General features: G+C 33.6%; 2 protein-coding genes across 2 annotated transcripts; both read right to left on the reverse strand.

The window, feature by feature from the left end:
• Positions 1–1897: 1897 nt before the first annotated feature.
• On the reverse strand, positions 1898–3065 carry LOC122608875. Its single transcript, XM_043781949.1, has 5 exons — positions 2968–3065; positions 2643–2881; positions 2212–2559; positions 1975–2113; positions 1898–1911 (listed from the first exon to the last, which is right to left on the reverse strand). The coding sequence occupies exons 1-5, from the start codon at positions 3050–3052 to the stop codon at positions 1898–1900; spliced, it is 825 nt and encodes a 274-aa protein (XP_043637884.1). The 5' UTR covers positions 3053–3065.
• A 7262-nt stretch (positions 3066–10327) lies between these two features.
• On the reverse strand, positions 10328–11913 carry LOC122608876 (transcription factor bHLH84-like). The gene is made up of 4 exons (XM_043781950.1): positions 11224–11913; positions 10887–11108; positions 10573–10704; positions 10328–10420 (listed from the first exon to the last, which is right to left on the reverse strand). Exons 1-4 carry the CDS (start codon positions 11911–11913, stop codon positions 10328–10330), a joined length of 1137 nt encoding a protein of 378 aa, XP_043637885.1.
• Positions 11914–22024: the final 10111 nt, after the last annotated feature.

Consider the following 22024-nt stretch of genomic DNA (forward strand, 5'->3'; position numbering starts at 1 on the left):
CATAATACATCTTAAAAAATATTTGTCTTATTTAATAAATACAGTATATATAACTACCTCGGTTAAGGAAATTGATTCTTACTAATGGTCCAGGTGCCCGATCTCAACACCAACCCACCTGGGCTACGAAAATCCAAGTCCAGTCGACCGAGGGAATACAAGGTGCCAGATTTGAACAAACCTCCACCTGCGCAGCCCGCCAGACACAGTACGTACGAGCCGTCCCAGTCCTGTCGTTATCCCGAGAAACGAAACTTGTTCGACGATCAATCCCACCCTGAATCAGAATGGGTCAAAGATAATCCTGACATTTTCGGAAACATGCACCCATATCCAGGTCTTGATGATATATATACTTTCGGGGAGCCGTCTTAATCCTACGGGGACGGGGATACACCATATGTGACACAAAAATTATATGGATTCGGCGATACGTCCCAAGACCATTGGCTCAACTATGCCCAACCATATTCCAACTTAGTTGATGACATCTTCGGGCCACCACGTACACAATCTAGAAATGCACCCATATATGAATCAAGGTAGGCGCAGGTGTCAGATCCAAAGTCAGAGGCACAGTCATCGGCCAGTTGGGTTGGGTATGTTGCGGAACCGTATAACGCCAGTCTTTCCAAAAATTACGCTTGGGTACTAGGTGAGATACCATCGTACTTAAGGTCGTACGTTGTAGGCGCACAAAATGTCAAAGGAGACGGTAACTGTGGATTTCGAGCTACCGCTGTAGCTTTGGGGCTAGATGAGGAGATGGGTGCAGAGTAGGTTCGTACGCAGATGCTCGCGGAGTTTGAATCTGACCTCGATGGGTACATGCAAATGTTTGGGCAAACAGAGGGCAACCGAATGTTGTCGGCGCTGCGAACATCTTATTATGGAAGAAGCCAACCCATAGATCATTGGATGAGTAAAGTTTGGTTCCATATCCTCCTGGCCAATAAGCTGGGTATAATAGTCAACTGCGTTAGCCTACGTGACCCCCGCACAGTATTTCCGATGCATCACGGCTTAGATCAGCTGTTATTCAAACAACCGATAAGTATTGCTCTCATAAACGACGAAACCCATTTTGTTGCAGTGAAATTAGCAGGCGACTACCCAATGGCCTACAAGAATCCGGAATGGAAATTTCACGCAACCGATCCTGCACGTCGACTAGCATTAACGTACGCAAATCAAGAAAATGCGTATCAAAATTGGTTGTACGCAAACATACCAAGAGTATCATCAGGCCCTCCTATTGTAATAAACGATTAACGCCAGTCTATGTTTTATATAGGTTGTTTGTATGTATACTTTTTTTATTGTATATATTTTTTATGTATTTAAGTTGTTGTTGTTCCAAAACAAGTTTCAATCAACAATTTTTCATACTTTTCTGTTGTACATACATTGATTTTATAATACTTTTCTAAAGTTGATTCCAATTATTTTTTTATCAACAAATGTATAAAAACATAAAAAATACAAATGATTATATATTACAAAAGGAAATCACACTTCAGTTAAACGATGAATACAAACAATAAAAAAAAGGGAAAACTAATCACTTTCATCATCACTATCACTATCACTACCCAACCGCTGTGTGGGGGCCCGTGACGTGCTAGGCCCAGCATGGGATGATGACGTGCTAGGTCCGGCCTCGAATGATGACTGGCTCCAAGGGCTACCCTGCGCGAACATATCATTGACGTTAAAGGACGGTGACTGCTGGGCTGGCAAGGGTTGCTCTATATCCTCGGGGAGGGGAACATTCAGTCCACGTGTTCCCCTAACCACACGCCCAACCACACGAGTATGTCCCGATCGGGTCCTTAAAGCGTCCACATATGTCTGCGTAGGCGGGGTATTGGGCACTTGGGAAAGTCTTTGGTGGGTATCAAGAAACCGCTCCTGTAGCACATGAAAATTAAGTTAATAATAACTAAAAATTAGTTATACTTAATATAAATATACCAATAAAATATCTTTTTTCCGGATTTGTGCAAGATTTTACATAAATGGGCCTAACTGCGTCCTGCACCATCCCATCTCGTCTCGTGTGGGCCCGCAAATAAAACTCAGGCGGCTCCTCACGTCGCCCATCATTATCTTCCTGTATATACATTAATCAAAGTTATATATATTTGTATGTGTATCTCTGTATAGATATATGTTTACATACGTGGATATAAATAATTACGTATAACTTACAGCGTAACGCCATTCACGCTGAGCGTAAGACTGCCGACCGTGAGTACTGACAAAATTATTTTGTTGCTGCCTGTTTGTCGTGTTTCTTTGAGCAGCAATCATCCGGGGCTCGCTGGTCCAGTAACCCAGTAGATAACTCCACACCTGTGGAGGCATCCCGTATGGAGGTTGACCCTCCAGTTCTGCCAGCCTTTGGGACCCACCCTTGTCAGTGAACCAAGTCTTCTTGAATTTTGCTTTTTTATCCCTGTAGATCTTCAGGGCATCCTGACGAATCATCCTGGTCACGGCCTCTCGTAACGGGTGATTTTCTGGGTGACCTAGATATTGTTCTAAGTAGAACCGTCTCTGCAATAGTACCAAGTAATAGTTAGCATCTACCATATTTTTTAAATGACGTATTTAAATAGTAAAAAAAGATAGTTTTATACCATAAGCCAGTCAGTAAGTCCATCCTTGATGGGCTGCGGCACCTGATCCCACGACTCGTAATTATGTGGGACGGTAGCGACATAGGTCTCCAAATAGCTCTTGTACCACTTGGCGTGGTCCCCGATTGCCTGCCACCTACTAAGATCGTTATTTAACATAAGCGAGATTCGGCGTCCCGAATTCTGAAACTCGCGCTCCAGATCGTTGTTAGCGGCAACAGCTCTCCCTGTGCTAATACCTGCAAAACAAAATAAAATAACAAATATATATATATATACATATGTAACATATATTTATATGCAACGTACATTAATATATACTTACCACCCGTACGCCTACAACCCCATTCGGGATTCCACCCCCAATTTGGAGGGTCGTTGCCACCATCTCCGCCGTGAAGTGCAGCCATTGTAACCTACATCAGCCGTCCCAATTTATAAAATAACATAAACAAACATAAAAGTCATAAAAAAGGTGCGACCTAAATTAACATATATTAAATACAAAATTGTTTTCCAAAATTATTATACCTAAAATGACCACTTTTTTGCAACTTTTTTTAAAACCTTCGTTTATAACATTAATACTAACCTAATAACAACTATATTAACAATTACAATCATACTAAAAAGTGTTTTCTAAGAATCATATTTTGAACTATAATAAACAATAATTATAACTACAAATGTTTTCTTAAAAATTTATGAATTTCTAAAAATCATATTATTCCTAACTATAATAACATAAGTAATATTTCCTAACTATAATACTATAACATTTCTATAACTAATACTTTCTAACATATATTTACTAACACTTGTTCCTAACATATATTTTATATAACATTAAACTATAACATTTATATAACTAATAGTTTCTAACATGTATTTTCTAACACATATTTTTTCTAACTTTTTTTTTCAACATATATTTTATAACAAAAATATATAACAATTCTATAACTAATAATTTCTATAAGAAATAAATATTTGATAACATTATTATATATTAAAATAGAAACAAGTATTTAAAAGGTAAATGAGTGTTAGCTCGTCTGAAAAATGGTTTACTGGAAAAAAGAGTAGAACAAATAACGGATGGCTGGCCGGAAAAAAAATTAGTCGCCGGAAAACGATATCGCCGGAGTAAACCGGAAAACTTTCAAATCTGTTTTCCCGTATATCAGTGGTGGAAAATAGGTTTCCTACAAAACTGGTACGCCGGAAAATATAATCGCCGGAAAAATGTCGCCGCTAAAAAAACGCCTGAAAATGGACTCCGGGAGGCCGGAAAAGGTAGGTCGTGTAAAAAAGAACGTTGATAACGATGATGAGGGGATAGATGGCCGGATTTGTGAGTTATACTAATGGAGAAGAAATGATTTTCTGGATAAATTAAAAGTTTTTACGGAGGAGAAGTAAAACGGAGAAGACGAATGGAACGAAAGAAGAGAAAGCTGCCTTGTTTATATCGACAATCGGTAGTGGGGGACCCACTATTTGCGGCGACGTCGCCGCTAATAGTGGGGTCCACACCCACGTGATTCGGTCTACTTACAGACGTTGACTGACAGAGGGGGCCCACTATTTGCGGCGACGTCGCCGCTAATAGTGGGTGGTCGGGTAACTACTTTTGTTACGCGCTTCGTTCTTAAAAGGAACGGATATTTGTACATCATTTTTGATAAATATATCACTACGTACAAACTATATAACTTATCATATCTCTTATTAATTGTTATAACATCATCTTTTGCTTACATGGCTTCTTAATATTTTATTACATGAATCCTTGATATATACTAATTTTGTTAATGTGATGTCATCTCTCTATTAATAAGGTTTAACTAAATTCATGTTTTTATATGTTACTCTTTTAACCCTATATTTTCAATATCTAAACAAAGTGTTATCATTGGAGTTTTTTAAACAAAGGGTGTATGAACAAATAATATAGATAATTATGTATTTCTATTTGTAAAGTTTTCAATTAGATGACTCGGGTTAAACCCGAGTTTAATTAGCTAGTAAGTCAATAATACACAATTGTGGTACATATATTAAAATAAATTGTATGAATATCATTTCCCTTCTTAAAACTCTTAAGTTTTGACTATTGGATTAAAATTAAGATCAAGATATAAAAATGATCTTTTAATATTATTGTTTAATAAAATCTAATAGTTAAGGTGTTTTCAACTTGACTCCTCAAGTTAAAAACAACTTAAGGGATGCATTTAAATGGTGTGTAAAAACTTCTTGGCCTTTTAGCTTGGAAAGTATTTCAACTTGTCACTTTTTACTTTATTGGGGTCTCAACAAAAAAGTGTCATATTTTGGAGTAAAAACCGGCTAAACTAACTATGTTGGGATTTTACCGGCCGAGACATGACATGTAGCAGGTAAAACACTTACTTGGCAGTCATGTGTACATTAGCACTCCACCTAACCCTATCTTTTTAATTATAGATATAGATATACATATATATAAATCAAAGCCAATAAAAACCACAAACCCAGATTTCAAAATCAAATCTTTATATGAATAACATCCTTTTCTTGAACACCCAGATCCAAAAAACACAACTCGCAGTCCAAAGCATTCAACTTTATGATACAAATCTTCAATTGTGATTATAATTTTTGGGCAAGAATCTTTGATTTGCAAAAAAGATGAAGAACAACTCGGCGGCCGGAAATGTAACCACCTTGCAGGAAAACTTATAATCCAGATTATTTCTTCTTTATATCAAAATAAAAAACGAGATTAACACCAAAACGCTCAGAATCAAACTGCAAACAAACCCTGACCATAAATTAATCCAATTGAAACTCGTCGAAAAATTTTGAATCTCGCTGGAAAAATTAAACTTACGATAGCTTTGTTGTTTCTTCGAGTTATGACTTAAAATTTGGATCAAAGTTCTCAGTTTCTCAATCTGCACAACCCTTAGCTAACAAAAATCGATTATGACATTGGCCGGAAAACTCAACAGCTCACTGGAAAAGTTAACCGTCACTAAAACTTGTCCTATCAGAAAATTGAAAACATGATTTTCTTCAGAGTACGATCGTGAGTACAACCTGACAATTTTCAGATCAATTTGATGAACAACGAAGAAGATACCGAAGAGAGAAGTTATGGAAGATTTTTGTTGATTTTTTTTCTTTTTCCTTTGGTTAACAGAGTACGATCTTGTACACTTTGGTTGTGTCGAGATTATCCGCGGTGTAGCAAGCCACCTACATCACCATCACTACCATCACCTCTTCCATATCCGCTACCATCATCACTTTCTTTCTTGATCCCATGTTCTTTTTCTTGATAAACGAAAAAATTATAGATATGGTGATGATTATGCTGCTTAGTGAGAAAAAAGTATAAAAAGGAAAAGAGAATCCAGATGTTAAATATATAGACAAAACTAGGGATGTGCACGGGTCGAAACCCGGCCCGATCCACGACCCGCGAAAGCATGAAAAATGGAACCGTGACCCAGTCCGTGAAGGTTCGGGTTGGGTCGGGTTCGGACGGGTCACGGGCGGGTTACGGGTTTCCTTAACAATTTTTTGGTTTTTTGGCTTCACCCGACCTCGCCCGGCCCAAACTGTCCAACCCGTGACCTGCGAATGTACTAAAAACGTGACCCGCAACCCGGTAAGTTAGTGTTTCAAGCGGGCCGGTTAGGGCCGGTTCCGGGTCAGGTCACGGGTTTTGGTCCAAATGCTCATCCCTAAACAAAACTATATAAAATAGATTTAGGTATACAGGAGAGAAGTTTTTTTTTTAGTATATATAGAAAATTAAAAATAAGTTGGAAAATCCATATAATTAATATGACTAAATATAAAAACTCGAAATGAAATTAAAAAGAAAAAATGACTGGCAACTTGATGGTAGACCCAACATAGTTGGTTTAGCTGGGGTTTTTTTTTATCCCAAAATAGGACTTTTTTTTGTTCGATCCTCGATAAAGTAAAAAGTGACAAGCAGAGACATTTTCCAAGTTAAAGCCCAAACTTCTTTTTAATGATATAAGAGTGTGTAAGAGGCTTTATAAAAAAAAACTATTCTCCAATAAAATTTTGAAAGAAATTTGAAAGCTTAAATTTAATTAAAATAAAATACTTTAAATGAAAGAGTTAATGAAAAGCTCAATTTTTATCAATCTATAACTTATGTATTAAACTTATTTTTATACTAATTTAATGTATTATATTCGACTTGGAGCTTTAAAAAGCTTTTTGTCTTTTTTTTTTTTTGAATGAAAACCTCAAAAATCTTTAAAAGAAAAAAAAAAAAACTTTTACATACACACTATTGGAGATGCTTTTAGTGGTGGAGTTTAAAAAATAATTAGACAGGCAATAGTAATTATGTTGTCAGATATAAAATAAATTTAATATTTCCAAACTACATAAATCTACATCATTGAAAAAAAACATGAAAGTTGTGAACTACTTGTGATCCTCAAGCCCGAACTAAGCTTTGCATTTGGTACACCAATACACCATACAAGTTAACTTAACAATTTCATCATTTAAATGATATTAGGCAAATGACGTTAACGGGTAAATGTATCTTAATTTTTTCTTATAGGTCTTCTACTATTTGAAGTGACAAATTTATAGGATTTTCTCCTTAACTGTAATGGTTCATGGTCTACATTTCGTAGTTTAAAGTACTGCAGGGATTAACTATTACTTGTATATTATAAGGTGCCTTATGATATTGAATACCGGCTAATTGTTAAAAAAAAAAAAGATTTTGAAGTATACATGAGATAATTGATGCTTAATGCAAGGTACGATATGATCTATTACTCATTTTGAAAATCAAAAAACAATAATTATGAAATCACGAAGAGATAATTCTAATATACTTTAGCATCAATTAGAAATCAACATACGTAAAAGCTAAATGACGTGTTTGGCATGTTGATATTTAGTTTAACTACTTCAATTTATATTAGTTTCATTGCATTTTAATTATCATTTTCTTGAGAAACATGTCAATTAGCTCTAACAAAGTCACTTTTGACAATAATTGTTTGATTGATAGTGATAAGAAACACACTATTTTTGAAGGTATGAAATTTTTCTCCAAATTATAATTAGCAGAATGACTCGTTGACATCATATTTGATATTAGTAATCTTATCAAAGGCTCTGGATGAGCCTATATAAACCTAACTTCGAGCTCTCAAATTTTTCTTCAAGTTCTCTTCAACAGAATGACTTGTTAACACCATATTTGATATTAGTAATCTTATCAAAGGCCCCGAATGAGCCTATATAAACCTAACTTCGAGTACTTAACTAATAATCAATTTTGCATTATATTTTAGTAAAAGCAAAAAAAATTACAAATCTCAAAGATATTTTAAAAAATGATTTTCAATTAAAGAAGATATCGATGAATATATTGTATGTCTTCAAATTATTGCACACAAAAATGGTGAAGAAATGGGTTATCTTGCGCTAAAATCAATCCTATGAATCATATATGGCGCATAACCAAAAAAAAAAAGTTTAGTTAAAAGATAAAGATACATTCTACATATTACATGACGGTTTTAGGTAATCCTCATAGCAAAATGGTGCGAGACAAATAAAGTTTTGCTACCAAAAGATTTATCATGTGCAACATGCTCTCTAGAGAAATTCATTGTCGGACCTTCACAAACTAAACTCATACAAAAAAATCCATCATTTTTAGAAAAACAATTTAACATGATATATATGGTATTTCGTAACCATTCACCTATTTCCCCTACACTTTTGCTTGCCATGTCAAGTCCACCTTCTCATTTCTTTCACCTTTTGTTTTCTCTTTAACCATTCACTTATCATGTGTACGACGCATTATTCAAATTTGATAAAACAAATAGCCAATCAAAATAAAACAACAATAAAAACCTTTAAAAAAAATAGAATGTGAAGTAAGTGAAAGCTTTCACCTATCTAAGCATCGCCCACCTTTTCACCATGTCATCTTTAACAATTTCACCTATCTATATTGGTGATCACCTATTCTCTTTTCACTTAGTCTTTAAGAATGGTCATGTGAGCCTGTTGACTACACAAATGTTACATTTGACGTACTTATGGCGCAAATCATACAATTGAGAACGAATTTCCTGAAAAATTTCTTGAAATGAGCATTTGAGGAGGTCACTTTGTCAAATAAGTTTTTGTTCCACAAAATTTGTAAAACAAGGTAATCCGGTAGTGCCACTACCGGACTCGCTAATCCACTTCGAATCCGGTAGTGGCACAACTGGTCTCGCGGGTTGTACACAGAGCACAGTAAGAGCAGCAGGAGCAGTAGGGTGATTTGACAATTCACTTCGAAACCGGGTATCCCACTACCGGTCTCGAAGGCTAGGTCACGACAAAAGACACATGCAACCTTCTAAACGAAGTGTATATATATATATATTATATATGTATATACATACATCATCATCATTCACCATGATATTCTCATTGTTTTCTCTCATTTTAAGATCACAAACCAGTTCCAAATCAGTGTCAAACTCATTCCCTAAAGTTACAGAAGCTTTCGTGAAGTAGTTTTCAAGTTACCATTAACGTCTACGAAGCTCTCGTTTCATTTTCCGTTCATATTTCCGATCACCAACACCTCAAATCACTTTGTATCACTTAATTACTTCATTTGTAGTATATTGCAAGTTACAACAAGTTGTTTCGTTAACTATAGCTCTCGTTTGAAGTTTATGTAGAAATATTGTTCATAAATTTCAGTTTAAGTTTGCGTGAAATATATATACACTTCGAGACCTGTAGTGGGAATACCGGTCTCGGACTCTTGCCTTTGTCTTCCTACCACTCGTCTGTCACACTTTGTCGGATGCACACGAGACCGGTATTCCCACTACCGGTCTCGATATTTGATTTTGACACCGGTTGTGCCACTACCAGATTCGAAGTGGATTAACAAGTCCGGTAGTACCACCACCGGATTACCTTGTATTTCAAATTTTTTGGAACAAAAACTTATTTGGCAAAGTGACCTCCTCAAATGTCCATTTCAAGAAATTTTTCCTAATTTCCTAGATAAACAAATTAAAAACGTGTGTACGGATAATGCATGAGATCGACTCGATCTACATCCCAACCATCAAACGACTATTATATATCAATTGGGATAAATGTAGAGCTTCATGTACCATATGTCCATATACAAGACGTAATCCATTATAATTCATTGCGATAGTGTTGTTACAATCACAATTAAAGGCTTATAATTCATGAACTTATTATGAATGGGGTGATTTTTATAGAGTTTGTCACAACATATATAACTTAGCTAGTCACTTGATGTAGAGATTAGCTAGAGACGTTGTTAACAAGTCTGCTGAGAGATGAGTTTAAAGTTCCCAAAAAGATTAACATCTATATTTACAACCATTATATATATATATCGAAAATTGTACACCCGCGCGCATCTGACAATTATTACGAGTATCATTTTGGATATATATCAGAATTCCATTTTAAGTTATAAACTAATCTTGTGATGATCCTGAGACATTCATCTTCTAGGTACATAAAGAATTAATTCCATGGACATAATTATAGATTTTTCATATTTCTCGCTTTAGTCTATGCTATGGTTATAAAATTCTTAATAAACTAAAGTTCAAAAATACTGATCAGATTTATAGAGTCTGGGCAATATTTTGGTAAAGACCCATGTCCATTCCATTGTAAGCAATGGGAGCATACATCCATTTATCATCAGAGCTCAACAACTGCAATCAATACAATATTAAAAAAAGTTATTAGTTGATGGTAGATACTAAGCAAGAAAAACATAAGAATTTTTTGTTGTTAGCTAGAGTATCATTTATCAATGGAGTAATATATATAGTTATTTCAAAAATAATGGATCTTAATTATGTACCTGAATTTGAAGCTTTAAGAACTTCACATATTCAACTGCTTCCTCAAGCATTGTGCTAATGTCAACCTTTGTACCATTTGGTACAAGGTTTTGAAGGATCCTTAGTCTCTCATTAATCCTTTCTCTTCTTTTCTACAAAATCATCAAATTTCATTGACGTTTAATTGCTAAATTGAGGAAAAGTAACTACTAATTAACGTTACATCAATGTGTTTGACATTTGTTCAAATTTTATTTTATTTTTTGTTCTTGCAATGTGGTTGTTTTTTTTTTTTTTGTCTCTTTTTGTTATTTGTGAGATCAATAGTACTTACTCTTGCATAGAGACTTTGAGGATCAGTCGCGGCTCCTCGACCAGCCCTTGTTTTCCCATTCGGGTTAAGTGTGACATCCACTTCTTGGGATTCATTTAAATCATCATTGGAGCTCCAATAACTTGAACTTTGCCCATTTCGTTCCACATTGTTGTCGTCGTTTTTAGCTTCTGTGTCGATCATCTTTTGCTTCTTCTTTGGTTGCACATTCTTCTTGTTTTTCTATATATATAATATACTAAATACATGAAGATTTTGTTCAATGGAGATAATATTTTATATGTTGTAACATGTTCTTGACCATAAACAATTAAATTTCATGTTCTCACGATTGCACATAAAATAATACACTTACGGTTCGAATTCTTTTCTTGAGGTTCTTATCAGTTTTCCCAATGTTGGCTTCAACATCCGTTGCATCGTGCATTTCAAGCTTCCTCTCGAGAGGTGATTCCTTGCTCGAAACAGGTGAATTCTTCGTTGTTATATCCTTCTCCGTCACATCGTGTGTTACATAGAGACTTCCTTGAGAAAAAACATGAGTTTTTGGTAGCGATGAGTTGTTTATCTCATCCATCATACAATATTGGATGGACATATCACACACATCATTTGATGATGAAGTAACATCATTATTAGAAAGAAAAAAAGACAAATTCTCATGATATGGGTACGAAAGTGAACTAGTATCGTCAGTAGCATCACTATTGACGAGATTGGGTATTGTTGTTATTTGAGCAACTTCGCTGCTACAAATACTATTTTCTTGGGAGAAAAAATGGTAAAAATTAGGATTACAATGCCCAGAGACACCGACAAAAGGTTCACGATCAACGAATGAGTCAGCATTGCTCGAATCATCACTAGCACACATGAAAGTGTTAGGAGTTTCGAAGTTAAACCCAATATCACATGGACTTGACATTAGCCCTTGTTTGTAAAACTGTTCGGTCGAATTTTCATCGCCATAGATCATTTTGCTCAAATTGTGCCATTCATTCTCAAAAAAGTTACTAAAAGACTCCATCTTCTTTTCTTGAAGGTTAGATGATGATCAGAAAAAAGATTTTGAAATGATTGAGAGTTTAAGGAGTAATAGAACCTATATTTATACCCATGATGATGAGGTAGAAGAATGTTAAGTGAGGATTGACTTCATTAATTATTAATTAATGAATTGCTAGTCATAAAATAATATTTATAATACAGGCAAATTCCAACCCATTAGTAGGACGAATCATATGTGCAACAGTGCAGGGGAGGCCCGGAGAGAGGAGAGGAGCAAACCCGACCTCCAACCTGGACACATTTTTGACAAAACATATATTAAATAAAATGATTTTATTATTGTTATAAAATCTCAATTGCTTATATATATATATATATTTAAATTCGCTAAGATCTAAGGACATCTCTTTTTACCTGTCTCGGCAAAGACATTTGAACTTTCAAGCCGCCACTGTTTTTTATGTGGAATACAAATCGATTTAGATTAGTATTGAGATAGAGTAGCTTGAAAATGCCTGATTGGCTTGATGAAATGTAGGTTGAGATTGTAGTTTCGTGGGCATGTCCAATTTACTACGAGTAATAAGTTGTGATTGTAAATTAGAATTGAAGCTCACTCACACAGAACTAAAAATTAGTTACTTAAATCCAACTATCTTGACAATATGCGATCTTAGTTTAGGTTGGTAGGAAATGATGGGAGGCCTCATCGTGGATTAAGTTTGACATTCTATTTTGTTTAATAAAGTTAGAAAGCCGCCATATGTCACCATGAAGTGAGTTTAAGTCTCCTCACATGCCCATAACCAATGTCATAAGATAGTGGTGGTAGCGACGGGTGCTCGCATGCTGCGTCGGTGATGGTAATGGTGATGGTGTGTCGGCGGTGGCAGTGGTGGTGGCGTGGTAGTGAATGTAAATTAATTGATTTAAAAAGGGTTAATATGGTTATTTAAGGGTTGGAGGATCTCCTCACATGCCCATAACCAATGTTATAAGATTGTTTCTTTTATATTAGACAGGTGCCCGCACGATGCAGTGGTGATTGTGGTAGCGACGATGGTGTGCCGGTGGTGGCAGTGGTGGTGAATGTAAATTAATTGATTTAAGAGAGGTTAATATGGTTATTTAAGGGTTGGAGGATCTATGTTGTAAGTTATTTCATTAAGGGTATTATAAGTATATAGGTGAATATGTTTAAATTAGTGAATAAAGAAAAGGGATAATATGGTCATTTTAAAGTCTTAATTACTTAAAGAGAATGGACTAGTTTGCTTTATATAATAATATAGATATAGATAGATATGGATATAGAAGTATAGATACAGATAATTAAACTACTTTCAATTCGTTGTTGAAATCAATTGAACCGATGGATCAGTTTTAAATTTACTAGTTAAACTTGCGTACCTTGAAAAAAAAAAGAGTTACTTTTGTTTAAAATCTAAACAATGTTACAAAAATTAAACTATAGTCTCCCATATACAAACTTTATATCTTCATAAAATAATCATAAACTTTTCTTAATTAAAAAAAAAACATTAAGCTTATATTTGATCTTTTAATTTTCATGGAAAATATCCCACAAGACCAATCAGGTTATAGACCCTGATTAGTGTTCTATGTTACAAAAATATATAAGTTTAAAAAATATATATTTATTATATATGTAATAATCATTTTTTTTGAACATATAAGTAATAATTAGTGAATGATACTTAGTTTTTATCATTCACAGTTAATTATGCTATAAAGTCTTTTTTTATGTTAAGGTAAATTTTAGACATGTGTATATATAAAGACTGACGCAAAACATGATATGTAAAAGCATTTCGAACATTGTTATTTGGTCATGAAATACATTTATGAATTAAATTTGTTAAATTTCAGTTAATATTAATACTAATCGACTACAAGAGCCACTACATATTTAAATTTATTTACATTATGATAGATATATATATATATATCTTTTTTAAAGGTACGGATTAAATATCACAACCAGAGAGTCCACGCTAGAGAGTCTGCTCACCCAACATCTAATAGGAGGAAAAACTCCTTGATAGTCTACCCAAAGGCACAACAACATATTGTAAAAATATCTTGCTTTCTAAAACTTGAACTTGAATCTCCCCAAATTGAAGCTTTTAATTATGGAGGGAATTCCTTACCATTGAGCTATATATTAACCCAATTGTTAAATATAGGATACATCATATATAATACTGGAAATGTACATGTGTAATATATCAACCCAATTGTTAAATATAGGATATATCATATATAATACTGGAAATGTACATGTGTAATGCGACAGTCTAAAACCTTTAAATTCGGCTTTATTGAATTACAGTATTACTTTTCAATGCATTCAATGAGTATTCTAATGAAAACGATTGTGTGTAACGAGTTAACACAACGATCATATTTATTCGGTGTATATAGATACATGATTAAGTTTAGCTGGTTAATGGGCTGAATAATCTTTTTATTGTATGTTTGTAATGTATGGTATCATGTTTTATCTTTTTTTTAAGGTGAATTTCGCTTGAAGTTTTGTGTCGCGATTCGACAGCGAGAGATTTAGCATACGTTATTTTAACCGTATCTGTTTTAGACTGCTCCCTCAAAGCGGAAATATCTATTTCAAATACCCATTGGACGGAAAAGCCCCCTACTAATCCAACCAAAAGCACGACGATTAATAGGGGTAAATTCTGACATCTCAAACCTGAAACTAGAAAAACCTAGGCCAAATCATCATATAGGGACACCTATATTTTAAAATTGGCTGAAATGAGATTTGAACCTCAAACCTAAAAGTCACACGAATTTCAAAACCATTACGCCATTTTTTATCTAGCTCCTAATTTTTATTTTTATTTTTTGTCTAGCTCCTAATCAGTTGTTTAACAGAATTTGTTATACTAGCAAAACTCAAAAGTTATTTATTTAATAGCTTTACGCGTTTACATTTTGTGGTTAAAAGCATCTGTACGGCTGTAAAAATATTCTGCTTCTCTTGGGGTTTGCACCGCCCATTGCACGATGACCCTTTAAATAATAAAATGATTTTATTCGATTATAACATAGTATAATAGATGTTCAATTCTTTGTATAGTTATAGCATCTCCATACTATGCTTACAATTATTTCATACACAGTGAAATATTTTATAGTGTTAGGGAGAGATGAAGAATGATGAAATGGATGATTATGTTTATTGATATATATAATATAAATGATTATAATTATAAATAATGGCCATGTAACTTAGGAATGGCCGAATGGGTAACACTATCTGAACGGGTAACACTATCGGTTTTGGGCATTACTACTACTCTACTAGCTATTACCGAGTCGTATTTTAATTTCAACACTCTTTCACAGCTTAGCTTACAACTTGTTTTTTGCACCATTTACAGCTTCTTTCTACGCGTTTTTCCATCTATATATATTTCACATCCATTTTTCACAGATTTATTTTATAGGTTAATTCCAACCAGTTTCTGGTCTTTTCCTGGTTAATTAATTGCAGCGTTTAAATGGCTTTTTTTTTTGATCGAAAAACAATGATCTTGAATGTGAACTCGTTAAACTTAGCGGCTTAATTATATGAACTCGAGCGTTAAACTTAAAGAGACAATGAATAGATGTTACATGCATATGGATAAAACATTTGCATAAAACTTATGTGGATAGCTATAAAAGTTTCTTTTAGACATTGACATTTCATAGTGTAAATATTATATGTTTGGTGTTAATAGGTGAAACTGTGAGAGGGATGTGGTGATGGTTAAGAAACATATAGACGTTGGCATTTCATAGTGTAAATATTATATGTTTGGTGTTAATAGGTGAAACTGTGAGAGGGATGTGGTGATGGTTAAGAAACATATAGACGTTGGCATTTCATAGTGTAAATATTATATGTCAAGTAGGGATGTGTACGGGTCGAAACTTGGCCCGACCCGGCCCGATCCGCGACCCGCGAAGCATGAAAATGTGACCAGTGACCCGGCCCGTGAAGGTTCGGGTCGGGTTCGAACGGGTCACGGGTTTCTTTCACAATTTTTCGGTTTTTGCCTTCACCCGACCCGTGACCACGAAAGCACTAAAAACATGACCCGACCCGTTAGGGCTTCGGGCGGGTCGGTTCGGGCTGGTTACGGGTCGGGCGCAAATCAACGCATCTTTTGCTCATCCCTAATGTCAAGTAAGAGCATCTCTAATGGTGAGCTTTTTCCAAAAGCTTTTTACTATTCTATCAAACATTTGATTCAAATTAAAAGCTTTTTACTCATTGGAAGTAAAAACTTTTTGTCAATGACTTATTTTTCCTCAAGTCATTACACTCTCTTTCTTATCTAATTTATTTCTTTTTAAAGGATTTTAAGTTTTTTAAAGACTTGATCCATTAGACCAAAAGTTTTTTATGAATTAATCTTTCATAAAGAGCTTTTGAAAAAATTTTCATTGTGAATGCTCTAAGATAGGGTGTGTGTATCGCATATATTTCGTAATCATGTCACATCCGTTATAAATTGGAGTAACACTTCTACCTAGCCCACCCTAGTACCTTACGCCTACATACAATGATGGTAGTTAGATATGTCACATAATCACATTTTTCAATAGTTATGGAGTTATGTGATAATCAAGGGTAGTGGAGTTATATGTGGTGGTCAAAGCTGGTCATAATAACCCCATAATGTTTATAAAATTCTATAGTTTTAGTACTATTTTTATATATTTATTTAGTTTAATGGTAATTGGCAATCCTAGACTGATGTAATTTAAATTTGTAGCTTAATATCATACTTGTATATATCATGAAAACAATTTGACGACCACAAACTAGAAATCCTGGCTCTGCTACTACTTTTCAAGGCATCTTATAAACGTCACAATGTCTAATAAATTTTAGGCAATTGCAACATCGAGACAAATGTGGTCACGTGGACTTAGGAGAGGCATCTAAAGAAATGCGAAGAATAGAATGTTTCGATGGTGGTGGCCGGTGGGTGTATGAGATAAGAGGTCGTGGCGCAGAAGAAATATTGTTAAGTGAAGGCGGCTCCATGTATTTTGGTAGACATGAAAATCCTCTTTTACTAATAAAGTTGAAAGAATTTTGACTCTTAAATTAAAATTAAAAAAAATGATTAAAAATTATTTTTAAATTTTAACATTTGATTTTAATATAATGGTCAAAATCCAATCTAATAAAAGTTAACATTATCTTTGGGATATCTTAATCCTTTTGTTAAACATATACACCACCAAAAGCTCCAATTACAACTAGTTCATGCGACAAGCTAATTTTAACAAAAATAACCAGTGATAATAATTAAACTAAAGGTCGTATATGTTCAAAACTAAATGTTAATTATTTTCAAAACAAACATCATAACGAGAGGTCTACACTATATTATCTTAACCGGGTTCATGCTAGAGAGTTCTCATGCCTAATAATTTATAGGAGGACAAACTCTCTATAAATCTGCCCAAAGGCGACAATTAATAGAAGTAAAACTCTGGCCTCCTCCTGTCTTGAACCCGAGTCTTCCAAAGAATAAACCGTATTGAAAGGCTTCGTGTGCCATTATGTTATCAACCCAATGATAAAACTAATTAATAATTAGCTTCATGAACCACGCTTTCATATTAGTTTAAGCATATCAAAATTATTCTTCAATTTGTTGGATAAAACCCAAATTTATTATTTGAGAAGACTCGTGTTGACCTTTATTAGTCAAAATAATGGAATAATGGTTAGTAAGTTGTTCACTTTGTGGTTTCTTATCAGGAGGTTATGGGTTCAAATCCTACGACATGTAAATATGGTGATGAGCCTTAACAATGTTATACCTATCTATACATGAAAGAGCAAACTCTTTAAAAAATCGCCAGGATTCGAAACCAACATGGGTGCATCAAAATTAAGGGTGTTAGCAATTTATCTGCTCTGCTTTTCAAAATAATGGAATAACAATAGACGAATTCATTAACTAAGCGACAGGCCGGTTAACAGAAGGATATAACCTTTTTATTATACAGAGCTTCCTACGCATTTTGAGCTGTCATTTAACTCAAGCTAAAAAACGCGACAAATCAAAGTCAATGAAGAAATAATACCCTTTTTTTAAGATGAAAAAAACCCCATGCAATACTAATTAATTCGCCTGACCATATTATTGTTCAAGATTCACAACTCTTATCCTATAATTAATTAATAAGTGTTATAACCTAATAAAAATAATTTATGTTATCTTAATTCTGTAACATGATTATGTTGTCTGATTAGGGAAGATTATGATATAGTTAACTATTATTTAAATATATCAATTAGGTTTATATATCTCTTCTCCACAACAAATTGCAGGGATGTATATGTAATTGTAGTCATTTTACCATATGTTGAAAGGGAATCCCCTTGAATATTTAATCCGAATGCACAAAATAACAACTTCAACGCGATCAATTGTTGTCTAGGTTATTTACATGTCATGATTCAAGATATAATGTGTCTTCAAGCTTCTTTTCTCTTGCAAGATACATGTTACATAGTGTTTAAAGAGATGATAATATTTTTAACCCGAAACCTATTTACAGGACATGACATGATCGAAGTTAACAGTTTTCGTGAGTCTTCGTGTTTGGAAGAACTGACACTATAAAAATTCATGTCTTATCGTGTCACATGTTAAGACCCGTTATGAAATATGTTACGACACAAATTGATCTGTTAAAACCCGTTAACCCGTTAGGAACATGTTAAAACCCAAATTGACCTATTTAAATATACATTAACAAATTTCTTAATGGGTTTTATCGTGTAACCTGTTAAAAATTGTGTCATGTTTATATATGGAAAAAATGACATGGTAGTTATCATGTTGTGTTCGATTTTAACCTAACGGGTTCGTGTCTTTAAAACAGGTTCGTCTCTTTAACAACTTATATATAACTTGTTATGTTAGATCTAATTTGGTGCACAACACCACTTAGGGTTGTAAAACCAACTGAACGTTCACCGAACATTTCATGTGCCAGTTGGCGGGAAGTTCGTTCGTTTAGTTAAATGAACAAACATGGAGATAGCCCTCGTTTGTTGATTAATAAATAAATGTTTCATCATATATCCCTAAACATTATGTTCATTTATTATAAAATGGAAGGGAATATGAGGCTGTTAGGCACCTAAGTTGGGTGAAAAACCCCTCACATACTTTTTTCTAAACTATAAAAATCATGGGGGCAAGCATTTATTCAAAAAATATTAGTATGTGAGGGGGTTTTCACCCAAGTTGGGTGCATAACAAATATTCATTTTTCTCTTACTATATATATATATATATATATATATCAATAACTTCAAAAAATAAATTCAGTATAGCTAATTCTTTTAACTCAAAACCTAAAATATTTTTCATTTTCAAAAGTTTTCATCCAACCTATTTTCTGCCTCCCAAGTTAATTTAGCCTGCTTGCTTTTGATTTCATTAATTAGTAAGTTTCTTGCTTTTAACCATTAAGAATGAATTTTTGGGATATTAACTTCTTCTTATTCGATTAAACGAATGTTTAATATATCATAACTGGAAACGTTCGGTAAAAAGGTTTAAGTGATGGATCTTTTTTTATATTGAATTTGAATTCTTATATGGTTCTTCATGAGTGTTCGTTTATTTGTATTTCGTTTGGTTACTATGAACATAAACGAGCAAACATGAAAAAGCCAATTTGCTAAATGAACAAACATTAACATAACTTTATGTTTGATTATTCATTCGTTAACAGTTCGTTTATTCATTCGTAAATCTTTCGTTAAGTTAAACGAGCAAACATAAACAAGGGTCGGTTCACATTCCTTAAATTCGTTTAGAGGCCTAACACCACTATGTCTAATGTTACATCACAACGTCACATGAACCCGTTTAAAAACAAACACAACATGAACCCAATACGTAGTAGGAGGAAAAACCCCCTAATAGCCCGTCGAAAAGCATAACACATTAGGGAAATCATTGACGTCTTAAACTCGAACTTGGATTTATCCAAATCCAAGCTCTCGCGGAGGGACTTTCTTACTAATGGGCTATTAATTTGTGGATTAGTGCATATTTAAATACCAAAGGTCGGTATTGTGTTCATTTTAATCTGTTAGAAACAACTTTTGCAATGGGATTGATGATCGATTGATAAGGTCTTTAATCTTGGAAGGATCCACCTAGGTTCGATCTCTACTTTCCATATTTGTGGAGGTAGATTAATAGGGAATTTTTCAAGAGTCATAGGTTTCATCCTAGACATACATATTATTTAGGAGTAGATTTAGATTAATGTTAAAAAAAAAAAATGAAAACAATAAAATCTATACCCGTTAGACATGAGTTTTGACCAACTAAAATATAGTGTTTGTAGTTTATAAATGATAAAATAAGTCAAACGACACAAAAGTCAACCACTTATATAAGTAACACATGAAGATAAGAAATATGTAGAGGGCATATGTCAACTCATAATGAGTTTTGACTCGCAAAATTTTAGTTATATTAGTTCAAATTAAAAATGTCAAATATTTTTTATTGTGATTTTGTCAACCAAATCTCATAATGTTGTGATGTCAAACGAATTTGAAATTCATTCCATTTTGCTTGAGCAAATATATATTCTATGTTATAGAATTGTCATACGTTCGTTGTGTTTGAAAGGGGAAAACATATACGCTAGTGGTGCATATTTTTCTTTCTATAATCCAGTTATTATATATATAACAAAAATCTTAACTTTAGTTTTTTTTTTTAAAGGTGTGAATTACTTACGAATATCGAGAGGTTTAGCTTACGTCGGACTAAAGAGTCCCCTCGCTGAATAAATCCCTAACTTAAACTCTCGATGAGAAATCCTATCATCCAAAGATTTGGAAGGGAAAACTCACCCCAGCCCATCAACATCAACTTTAGTTAAGTAATGATATATTTGACTTATTTGTTAGGTAAAAAAACATACATAAAAGTCTCGTACTAAGGCCTTCTCCGTGAATAAAACAAAAATAGTAATAATAAAACTGAAGGTTAAAGGCAAGAGGGAAAGAAAAAAATGCATATCAGCCAAATTTTGGAGTATATTCATTCACTATTGGAGGGCTGGTCGTTTACTTCATTCCTCATACTTAATCAGTTCTGAAATCATTTATTCATAGAGTCGCCTGATTAGTTAGTAGGACAACAAAGAGGGCTTAAAACCTTAAATGAGTGAAATTCCCTTGGTTACCCAAAACGTTTTCATACAATTTCTATAAAAATTGAAGGCATAATGTACAACTGTAACAAGGTAAGCAGCTAGTGTTAATCTGGTGTCTAAAATACTGTTGTTATAATCACAAACAAAGTATCTTCCCAACACATCTTATGATCTTGTTCATGTTGTGAAGATTTCATTCTTTTTTCAAGTCAAACTTATATAATTTAATATTTAATATCACTAATATTATACAATATGTGTTGACTTGTAGCCTTGTAGGGTATGTTTGGTTGATAGAATGTAATGGACAAACCATATGGAATGAATATGGTAATTGAACAAGTTATTACTAGTATTTTCATTATCATATTTTAAATTTTATTATTATATTTGAATTGAATGAACCATTAGTTGAGCAGCGTCAAAGTTTTGAACTAAAAGTTTTGGGCGCAATTATATGGACTGAGTATAATTTGTTGGTTTTCAAAAATTGTCTAACGATAATACAAACTAATAAATGGACAAATATACAATCACTCATATATCAAGTATAACCCCTTAGAAATAAACGTTTACATCACTGAACATAAGGTCTATAAAACAAAATTAATTGAAAATTGTTCATCGCAAAAGGTTATCCTAAAACTTAGCCAAACATCTTCATTTGAGGGAAAAAAAAGTAACTCCCAATATCAAGAAAAATAAACATAAAAAAACCCTATTTGTTCTAGTTGTTCGTGTCTATTTATTTGTTAGGCTAACGAACTAGAGTTAACATACCCTTTGTTCGTTTAATTCGTTTGTAAGTTGTAACAAAGGATTTTGAATACACAAGCTAATGGGAATGAATAAACTAATAGGAATGAATCATAATCTCACTT

The sequence above is a fragment of the Erigeron canadensis genome, chromosome 7, assembly GCF_010389155.1.
Source record: "Erigeron canadensis isolate Cc75 chromosome 7, C_canadensis_v1, whole genome shotgun sequence".
Taxonomy (NCBI): domain Eukaryota; kingdom Viridiplantae; phylum Streptophyta; class Magnoliopsida; order Asterales; family Asteraceae; genus Erigeron; species Erigeron canadensis.